We start from the raw sequence: 10,551 nt of genomic DNA on the forward strand, positions 1-10,551 counted from the left end.
GGCGGGGGGCGCACTGCGAAGGCAAGAGAATGGTGGCCGGGACACCGAGGGGGTTGGAGGCTGGGCCCAGGCCGGCGGTTCCTCTTGGCTCCAGCCCTCCGCCAGGCCTCAGCGGCTCTCCGGCTGCTCGCGCCGCCAGTCAGCTGACACGGGGGGCGGAGGAGCTGTCAGGCGCGCCCCGCCCTGCGCCGCCGGGACGCGGGGCCTCTGCAGCCATTGGCCAGCGCGCAGGGCCGCCCGGGCCCCCGCGCCCCAGTGACATCAGGGAGGCGATAAAAGGCAGCGGCGGCGCCGGATCCCGCACAGCTGCACCGCCGGGCTGCGAGCGGCTGCGATCGAGAGAGAGCCCAAGAGCAAGAGAGCTAGAGAGCGAGCGGCGGGCGCTCGCCCGGCGCCTCCCCTCCGCCCAGCCCCGCGCCCCGCTCGCTTCTCCACCCCTCCCGGCGCGGCCACAGCCCCGAGCTCTGGGGCGGCGCAGGCAGCCTCGGGACTCTCCGGCGCGCCGCCGCATCCCCAGACAAAGGCTTGGCCGGCGGCCCCGGCCCGCTGCGCCCTCGGCTCCCCGCCTCCGGGGCTCGCCGCTCTTCGCCCCCTCTCCCGGCTCGGCGCGCCCGGGCCGGCCGCAAAGTTTCCCGGGCGGCGGCGGCGGCTGCGCCTCGCATCAGCGATGGCCGCGGAGCTGAGCATGGGGCCCGAGCTGCCCACCAGCCCGCTGGCCATGGAGTACGTCAACGATTTCGACCTGCTCAAGTTCGACGTAAAGAAGGAGCCCCTGGGGCGTGCAGAGCGCCCGGGCCGGCCTTGCACGCGCCTGCAGCCAGCTGGCTCGGTGTCGTCCACACCGCTTAGCACGCCGTGCAGCTCGGTGCCCTCGTCGCCTAGCTTCAGCCCCACCGAACAGAAGACTCACCTCGAGGACCTGTACTGGATGGCGAGCAACTACCAGCAGATGAACCCCGAGGCGCTAAACCTGACGCCCGAGGACGCGGTGGAGGCGCTCATCGGCTCGCATCCAGTGCCACAGCCATTGCAGAGCTTCGACGGTTTCCGCGGCGCGCACCACCACCACCACCACCACCACCCACACCCGCACCACGCGTATCCGGGCGCCGGCGTGGCCCACGACGAGCTGGGTCCGCACGCGCACCCGCACCATCACCACCATCACCAAGCGTCGCCGCCGCCGTCCAACGCTGCCAGCCCCGCTCAGCAGCTGCCCACCAGTCACCCGGGGCCCGGGCCGCACGCGGCGGCCGGGACGACGGCGGCTGGCGGCAGCGGCAGCGTGGAGGACCGCTTCTCCGATGACCAGCTCGTGTCCATGTCCGTGCGCGAGCTGAACCGCCACCTGCGGGGCTTCACCAAGGACGAGGTGATCCGCCTGAAGCAGAAGCGGCGGACCCTGAAGAACCGGGGCTACGCCCAGTCGTGCAGGTATAAACGCGTCCAGCAGAAACACCACCTGGAGAATGAGAAGACGCAGCTCATTCAGCAGGTGGAGCAGCTTAAGCAGGAGGTGTCCCGGCTGGCCCGCGAAAGAGACGCCTACAAGGTCAAGTGCGAGAAACTCGCCAACTCCGGCTTCAGGGAGGCGGGCTCCACCAGCGACAGCCCCTCCTCTCCCGAGTTTTTTCTGTGAGTCGTGGCCGGTCCTGGCCCCCGCCCTTGCCCCGGCCCGGACTCCCCGTCCCGTGTCCCTAGCCCTGGACTACCCCGGACCCCGTCCCTGCCACGGCCCCAGCCTTGACCTGTTTGACTTGAGGGAGAGGGAGGAAGGGCGCGCGGGACGCGGGGGACGGGAGGGCGCGCGGGCAGGCAGGGGACCTTGGCCAAGGCGAGAGCGGCGTGCGCCAGCGCCGCCTCCTAGACTCGAGCAGAGCCAGAGAGAGGCGAGAGGGTGGGAAGTCCCAGAGCAACTTTTCTCCAGGCTGGAGGGCGGCAAGGCATAGTCTCGAGGAGTCGCCAAGGCCGTCTGGAGACTCCTGGCTCCCGGAACTTTGCGCGTTAAGCCGGGGCCGCTGCTTCGCGGCCCGGAGCATAGTCCAGCCCAGGAAGAGAGCTGCAAGGAGAGGAGAGGAGAGGGATCCTGGCGTCCCGCAGGCGCGAGGCGAGGCTGAGCGAAGGAAGGAACGACAGGCGGACCTGTCTGTCCAGGGTCCGGAGAACACTGGCTCTCAGCCCCGAGACGCGGGCCTCGGTTAGGACATTTCTGCGCGCAGATCTCATCAGTTTTATTGCCTGCTCGATTATATAGAAAAAAATACGAAAATCTGCATTAAAAATATTAATCCTGCATGCTGGACATGTATGGTAATAATTTCTATTTTGTACCATTTTCTTGTTTAACTTTAGCATGTTGTTGATCATGGATCATAACCCCCTTGTTTCTTTGAGTGAGAAGGGATCGCAGTTCGGCAACTCCGGCGGTTGTTCGCCGGGTTTGAGTCTCGGCTGTCGGCTTGTAAATACCCGCCCCGCCAAACCGCTTAGAGAACGTGGCAGCAAGCGGAGTGTCTTTGTTTGGGTTTATTATTATGGCATTTTTTGTAAGTAAAATAAAAAAGTTCTGGGCATTTGCATCAGAAAACAACTCTGTCTTGGGGCACCCTTGGAAGTTGCATGTTTTCTCCCCCTCCCTTGTCCCCTTTGGGTCCTCTTTTCCTCCCATTTAGTTTTCAATTTTGTTTTTGTTGAAAGAAAGAGGACTGGAGTCCCAACCCCCAAGTACCAGGGCAGGGCAACTGCAGAGTTTCACACCCTGGAGGCCAGATAGTGTCCTCACGTCACTTGGTCTTAGGGCTAAATTGACATCCCTAACAAGAAAGGAAAGGAAAACAGATCTTGTTTGCTTTTTATTGCAGCCAGAATCACCCCAAGGTCCCCACGAAACTCTCCAGGCCCTCACTCATTACTGGAGCCAAAATGCTCCTAGGGTGAGTAACTTCACCAGCCCCGAGTGCCCAGCGGTGACCTGAACTTGTGTTGAACCAACGGTCACTCTCAGAAAGTACCAGAAACCCAAACATTGGCAAGTAATTTTGCAACTTTCAAGTGTGTTCTTTAGACCAATATGTTATGTGTGTTTCTTTCCCTGCTTTTGAGATAGCAGGCGACTTATTGGTGGTGTTCCCTCCCCCCTTCAGTTGTATAGTAGTTACAGGGAAGATCTGGGTGTTTTTCTTTATTATTCCTTTTTTTTTTCCTGCAGGTCAGTAAAAGAATTTAAGTTGCACTGACAAAAATACCAAAAGGAAAGCATATTTTTTAGTTCTCATTTGAAATTGCTGGCGCTGCTGGCCAGATGCATTTTTGAGTTTGTATTAGTTGATAAATTAACAGTAATAACAAGATTGTATGAACCGCATGGTGCTTGCAGTTTTAAATATTGTGGATATTCGTCCTGCATCAGAAACGAGCTTCGGTTTTTACGGATTCAACTGTGTTGAAATCAAATTTGCCGCAACAGAAATTGTTTTTATTTCGTGTAAAATAAGGGATCAATTTCAAACCCTGCTTATGATATGAAAATATTAAAACCTAGCCTATTGTAGTTTTATTCAGACTGGTTTCTGTTTTTTGGTTATTAAAATGGTTTCCTATTTTGCTTATTAAAACCATGGACATGGTGTTTATTTAGAGGACTCCGCGTTCGCCTGACTTTTCTTCTCTTGCCTCTTCAAAAGTCGCCCCAATTTGGGGGGCACTCACTCCCCGCCACCCCCACCAATGGAGAAACAGAACAAGTCTGGGCAAATCTCTCCCTTGTATGTGCAGATGTATGTGTACCTGAACCTCAAATGTGTTTTCTGCTTCTCATCGTAGGTACAGACACCAGTCAGGAGCCGGTTTGTGAGTGGAGAGGGGGCACATGCCACTTTGCGAAGCTTTCAGACTTGGTCGTTAAAACTGGTCTGCTAGCCTGCTGGCTCTGAGGTTGGCCGAAACCAGGCAGCAGGGAGCTGCTACCTCAATGGGGAAGCAGGGTGTTTCTGGCAAGCAGGCTAGCCACCCCTGTCATTCTGGCCCTCCTGCCTTATGCACCTGCTAGGAGCAACCAGAGTTGCCCTAGAATGCCTGTTCTGAGGGGGGCCTAGCCTTCTCCCCTTGGGGATTGTGGAAGCAAGTGGAATCTACCACCAGGTCTTGGGATGTAAGATCCTGCAGACAGGGAGCCCAACCACGCAGACTTGTTTTATGCCGCTTAGGCCTGGAGCCCTCAGCCCCACAGAGGGCACTCACCGAATGAGCAGAGCAAGATTTCAATGACTCCCCAAATCAGGGGTCTCAGGGGGCTGGGGCATCATTCTGGTGCAGCAGCTCTGGGTAACCTGGACATCCTCGTTGGGGAGGCAGTCTTAGAACCTTTCCTTTCCCAGACTCTTAGAGGAGGCAAGGAAGCCCGCCTAAGTTGCCCCAAACTCTTCTTGGCCTTGGACTCCCATCTATAACTCCGGGTAGGAAACCACCCTCCTTCCTACCACCTCCAGAAGAATTCTCCGCTCCTTCAGCAATAGTGGGTTCCAAAGGGTTTCTGATCTCCTCAGACTCAGCCTTCCAGCTTGGAGTTCCTTGGCCCTGAGTTCCTAATGTGGAATTTCGGCACCTGAATGGGGAGGCGAAGGAAACCCAAGCAGTAGAACCCCAGCCAGAAACTAGAGCTAGAAAGATCCAGGGAGAAGAAAGGGGAGGGTGAAACTAGCAAGGAATAGATTTTGGCTTAGGTCCCTGGAGGCCTGGGGTGGGTGGTCAGGGTATGGCAAAGACAGGGGGAAATCCCAAACATAAGGATGCAAATAATACCAGCAGTAATTTACATTCAACAGTGCATTGGTGCTTTTAGCAAGAGAGAAGTCAGAGATTCTAGCCTGAATTAAATTCCAAGGCCCAGTTCATTTCACCAACCCAAAGAGCCGCCTGGCAGGGAAGGCTTTGGCTGCATGGAAGGAGGTTGGAAGCTGAGTCTGGCTGCAGGGTAACTCTGCCGCTGCGCATCGTGGAAGGAGCAAGGGGGTATTATTAGCTGGGTAACAGCGTGTGCGTGTGCGCACGGACAGAACTTGGTAAGAGCATGCCCACATGTACAAGTGTATCCCTTTTGGGGCTAAAAAGGTCTGGACAGGTGAAGCTCTGGAAGAAACCCAATGCATGGCTCAGAGGACCAGGGGAGATCACCAGGACCCCATGTGTTGGAGACTTGACTCCGTTTGGAATCATCCCAAGCAGACTGGCATCTTCCACCTCTAGGGTCACCTGGACTCTGCACAAAAAGCCTCCGGGCTAGGGAGGGTGGCAAACTCCAAAGTGTTGGTTTTCCTTCCCAGAGCACAGAGACAGACACGACCCAGTGACCAGTGCCATCACATTGCATCCAGAACTACCCAGTAGCTCAGGCTGGTTTAGAGGGACTAATTGCAGCTTTGAGAAGTTGACAGTCCCACGACACAATAAGAAGTGACACACAGATACACAGACATCCACATCCTGCACCCACAGTGATGCGCTTGCCGGCACTGTTGGTCTGGGCGCAACCCACCCTTAGAGCACCAACCGGCCCGGGCACAGGAAAACCCGAGCTGGGCAGAGCCGGCAGCGCGCCAGAGGCGGCCGGGACCTCGGGAGCCTCCAGGGTGGGCTCGTCCAGCAGGCAAGTCGCCGCCAAGTCCGGGTCCGCAGCCTCGCCGCAGACCCGGCGCCCAGAAGCTCGGGGAAAGCGATCGTGGTCCCCGGTCCCGAGGTGAGGTCTTTCGGCATGTCCCTCTCCGGCGGCGCCTTACAGCCCGGAGGCTCCTTTCGGTTCCCACTGTTCCTCGCCGCCCGCGGGCTCCTGTCGACTCTCCACGATCCGGGGAAAAAAATCCTCCCTGCGCCGGGAGTCCTCCACGCCACCACTGGTCCCCACGCAGACAGGCTGGCGCCTGCCGTTGAAGACTCACACGGAGACAAACACACGGGCCCCGCGACGGTGGCTCCGCCGCAGCCCATGCCCCGGACTGGGGCGGCTCCGGTCTGGTCGGGAGCGAAGGCTCCCTCTTGCGACCCCCAATTCACACGGGTGCGGGGGAGGCTGTGCTGGATGGACCCGCCGCGGCCATCTTCACCTAAACGGGCGGGAAGGCGCTGGGCTCCGCTTCCCCCCAGCTACCCGAGAGCCTGGGATCACCCTCCGTCAGCCCCCTCTCGTCTCCTCGCGTCCTTACTTTCTTTGCCATTTTCCTTTCCTCAGCCCTTCCTTCATAAACTCGTCGTTTCAGAAAACTTTCTCTGTTTTTTTTTTTCTTTTTTCCCATTTTATCTTCTGCATTTTATCCCGGTTTGCCGGCGGAGAAAGGCGTTGAGAGCCGGCCCTGAGGTGCCTGGTAAGTGTGGGGAGGAGTGGAGGGATGGAGATAAGAGTCTGGCGTGCTGGGAGCCGCCTAGCAGCTCCGAGGCCTGGCGGGCTGCTCTGGGCTCCCGGCTTGCCTGATCCCGATATCCAGCCTTTCCTGTCCATCCTTCCTCCAGCGGCCAGGCTGGTTGGGGATGCACTCAGAGTAAGGTCCCCGCTAGCGGGAGAAGGGGCGAGTCTTGGCTCTCCGTGAAGGGATCCCTGGCGAGCTGGAGCTGGATCCTAGACCCAGATCCCTCTTTTTGGCGCAGCCAGTCTTCCTTCAGTCCAGGATCTCTGGACATTTCTGTGGCAGGACCCCCTTCTCTGTTAGAGGTGCCCTCATGCCCCCTACCCACTCCAGCTGTGGGCCTCCAGACTCAGGCTCACAGTGGGAGCTGCCAGGAACCACACCACACACCCCATGGTGGTCATCTCCCTTTTTCTGTGAACTACAGATACAGTTTCTTCTCTGCAAGGCAAACCCCTGCTCCCTCAGCCAACCATCCCATCCCCACTCAAGTTCTTCTCTGGGCCCCGGGAAACAGCTGGGTTTAGAGCTTCAACTAGTTCCTGGTGCAGGCTTTCAGATGCAAAACCCACTTCTGAGTCCTTCTGTTTTCAGAAAGGAAAACCCAGAACTGGCTTCTTGCGTAACCCTTCCCTCTATAGCCTGCTGTCTGCCGGCCTGCCCTCACAACCCTGAGATAGCAGTGTTTGGATTTGTTATGTAAGGAAGGGAGGATTAGAGGTTTTGCTCTGCCCCTCCTCCCCCCACCAAAATAAAAGTCCTAAATGGTGCATCCTGTAGACAATGTCTTTGGCAGCAGCAGCTCTCCTGAAATAAATCAGTCTGGTTTGAAAAGCTGCTCCCCAGCTTGTGCCCAGTACGATACTCTGGGGAGACATGCCAGCTTGCAGGGAAGGGATAGTCACCCGTTCAGGGTGTACCTAAACCTAGTTTGCAAAGGCAGCCACCATGAACCTTCTCAGGCTGGTGCTTACCTGGCTCAGAGAACTAACCTCCTGTTAGGGAGGGCAGATGAGCTGCTGCTGGAATTTCATCCTTTCTACACTTCCTGCGCCTGGGAGCAAGCTGTCCAGACCCTGGAGAGCATCGCTTTCACCTGGAGAGCACACACTTTCTGTGTCCTGCGTGCCTTCACTATGTGCTACGTGCTTTTTCTGCACCTTCCACATCTTCTCATTATCTTAGTACCCTTCTCCTTTGTCCTACGTATATTGTTTTAGAAGATGCACTTAGATGAGAAAATCAGAGCTAACTGTTCTCACTTAGAGGAAATTAAACATATGAAATAAGTTGTTGCTTGAATTTGGAAAACCACCTGCATTATTAATAAGAATTTGTTCCCAAGCAAAACTCAGTTTTAGCTGCCTCTCTGCAGTCTTTGCATGTGAAGTTACTTTCATGTCCAATAGCAGCCACTCATGACACATTCCTTCTTACTGGTATCAAAAAGGGGATGATGTCCTACAGGCTGGAGGAGTGGCCACAGAGGCAGCAGCAGGAGGCCTGCAACTTTCTGGAAGGAGCCAGTCACAGTGTGAGAAGGGAGCTGAAGCCCAAAAATCCAGTATTTATGTTGTAGTGTTTTCCTTTTTGGAGCTCGGTGCTTTTTATCAGGGCGTGCATTTCTTCCCATAAATAGACAAGGGACAGGAAGCTAGACAGTGTCCATCTGAGAGATGGGGAAGGTGAGCTGGATGTTGAGTCTGGCCTGGGACTGCATCAGCGATCAGGAGCCCAGGCTGCCCTGAGCTCACTCTCAAGCCCCTTACTTTTCTGATCTGTCACTTTCACTGCCTTGATCCTGCCAGGCTTAGAAGCATCTCTGTCCTACTGAGGAGAGGCCATGGGCTTGGGCTGGTCTGGGGTCTCAGCTCTGCCTGCCCTGAGTGGGCAGCAAAGGGCTGCATGGCTCATGCTGGACTCAGTATCTGTCCTCCTTTGTGCCCTGGGAACCTGAGCCTGGTACACATCACTTTCCACAGACAAGGAGCAAGCAGACCACAGAGCAGTCAAAGTATGGCCAGATCACGAGGTTAATCCCACAGCGACATGTCACCCAAGTTTCTGAGGGTAAGCTGCTACCATCCATGCAGGTCACAGATGGAGAACTAGGCCCAGAGTGGTCATCTCTTACCCAGTGTCACCCAGTGGAGGACCTAGAACTTGAATCCCCACTGGTCTGATGCCCAAATTTGTATGTTTGCCACCAAACCCCATAAATCCACTATCCCTTATCTGGAACACTTGGGAGTAGGGGAGAGCTTGGGGAAAAATATGGACGGGTGGGAAGAAGCCCTTTTGGGGGACAGTTTTCTTTCTAATTCCCTTTGCAGGGAGCAGTCACTTTCTGGGGGTGTATGCTTTCCAGCCACAGGGCTCCCTGCCTAGGCAGGGAGATGGGCAATGGGACCTTGGAGATGCCACAGAACAAACACCACAAGTGGGTCAGGACACTGCAGTTGTGTTGCTAATTTCTTTGATGGTGGTTCTGTGTGTATGTGTGCATGGCTGTGTGTAGGGGGTGGGGGTGGGGGTGGGGGAGACCCACCTGGGCATGGTTAACTTGGAACATTTGTGCTGTTTGTAATTAATCAAAGTCCTCTCACTTTTTATCTGTTCTCAACTGAACTTTCCCCCAAAATGTATTGTAATGATCAAAGCAAGTATTTCTAGAAGCAGCAGCTTCTAGGTGAGGCAATTTTGATGGAATTACCCAGAACTGAACCAAAGCTGTTTCCGGTATGATATCGAAGGTTTGAACCTGCACAGAGATGTACTCACACTCTTAGGTCAGGAACATGCGCAAACGTGTTTGTAACTCATGCTTACACACACAGAGGCAGGCACAGAGGTACACACATGTTTCAATGCAGAATCTATACATGCACTCTCAGAGTCACATGCACACACATTGCACATGTACCCACAAGTGTGTATCCAAGCCCGTGTCCATGTGTGTCTGGATGCTCATATGTGTTCAGTTACATGGTGTGCACCGAACGTGCACAATTCTGCACGCACCTGTATGGATTTGTATGCAAAGTGAAACACAATTGATTACATATGCATGTGCATACACACCCTCACAAAATGCATGTGGGTCATGTGAACAAACACACGCATTATATGTCACACATCGGCCTTCACAATTATTCACACACCAGCCCCGTGTCCCAAATGAAATGTGGCATTGGTGGGGTTAATGGAGGCCCAGACTCCCATAAATATTTATAGGAAGCACTCAAGCTCTCAAAGTGGGAGACGAAACCTCTCCCTGCAAGCGCCTGTAAATCACGCCGTGGCTGCGTGGTACCTGTCAGATCCAGGGCCGTGTGGTCCTGGACTTGCTCCACGAGAGCGGCCGTATACGTGCTGGAGCACACGGCCATCTCCCTCTCCCCACCTAGTCAAGCATCCCAGCAAATGTGCCAAGGGTGGTCCCCACTCCTAGGATTCTTTTGTGAGCAGCAAGAGGAAGCATTTGAATGCTGCTGCCATTGCTACTGCCAATGCAGGGTTGGAGGGGGAGCAAAGGCTTTTTGTGACTATCTGAGCTTCTCCAGTGAAGACAGAAGTTACTGTGGAGGGCCTTGGTGAGAGGGTGGGTGCAAGAGAGGGCTCGGGGTCCTGGCTGATCCAGGTTCACTGCAGCGGGGACTCCAGCTTCTCACTTACCACATGTTGGGTCCCAGTAGCGTACTGAATTGCAGTGTGCTACATACAGCAGCACCTGCTGTAAGCCGGTGTTCCTGGAATACTCTGCCTCTGGTCTTGCCACGTCAAAGCATTCATTCAGTCATCGAACCAACATCGGTTGTGTGTTTTCCCTATGCCAGGCTTTGTGGTAGGTGTTGGTGATACAACAATAGCTGAAACCAGAAGTAATCCCAGCAAACAAATCCTCATGGAGCTTACAATCTAGTAGGAGAGCAAGAGATGAAGTTAGGTATCACACTAAGCAGGGGACAATTTCAAAAGGAGAAAACTGCTGTGGAGGAAAACTGCTATGGCCCTCTGAGAGCATATGTACAACAACGAACCTGACACAGACTGGGGAAAGAGCAATCAGGGAGGGCTTCCTGGAGGAAGTGATATTCGAGTGAGGATCGGAAACCTGAATAGGAGTTATCTAAGTCAAATGGGTAGAGGCAGAACA

The 10,551-nt window shown here is 55.1% G+C and overlaps 1 protein-coding gene across 1 annotated transcript; it reads left to right on the forward strand.

Annotated features, from left to right (window-relative positions):
* Window positions 1-317: 317 nt before the first annotated feature.
* Window positions 318-3,614, forward strand: MAFB (MAF bZIP transcription factor B). Its single transcript, XM_031433815.2, has one exon. The coding sequence runs from the start codon at window positions 668-670 to the stop codon at window positions 1,637-1,639; it is 972 nt and encodes a 323-aa protein (XP_031289675.2). The 5' UTR covers window positions 318-667; the 3' UTR covers window positions 1,640-3,614.
* The last annotated feature ends 6,937 nt before the right edge of the window (window positions 3,615-10,551 follow it).

Source organism: Camelus dromedarius, chromosome 18, assembly GCF_036321535.1.
Source record: "Camelus dromedarius isolate mCamDro1 chromosome 18, mCamDro1.pat, whole genome shotgun sequence".
Taxonomy (NCBI): Eukaryota; Metazoa; Chordata; class Mammalia; order Artiodactyla; family Camelidae; genus Camelus; species Camelus dromedarius.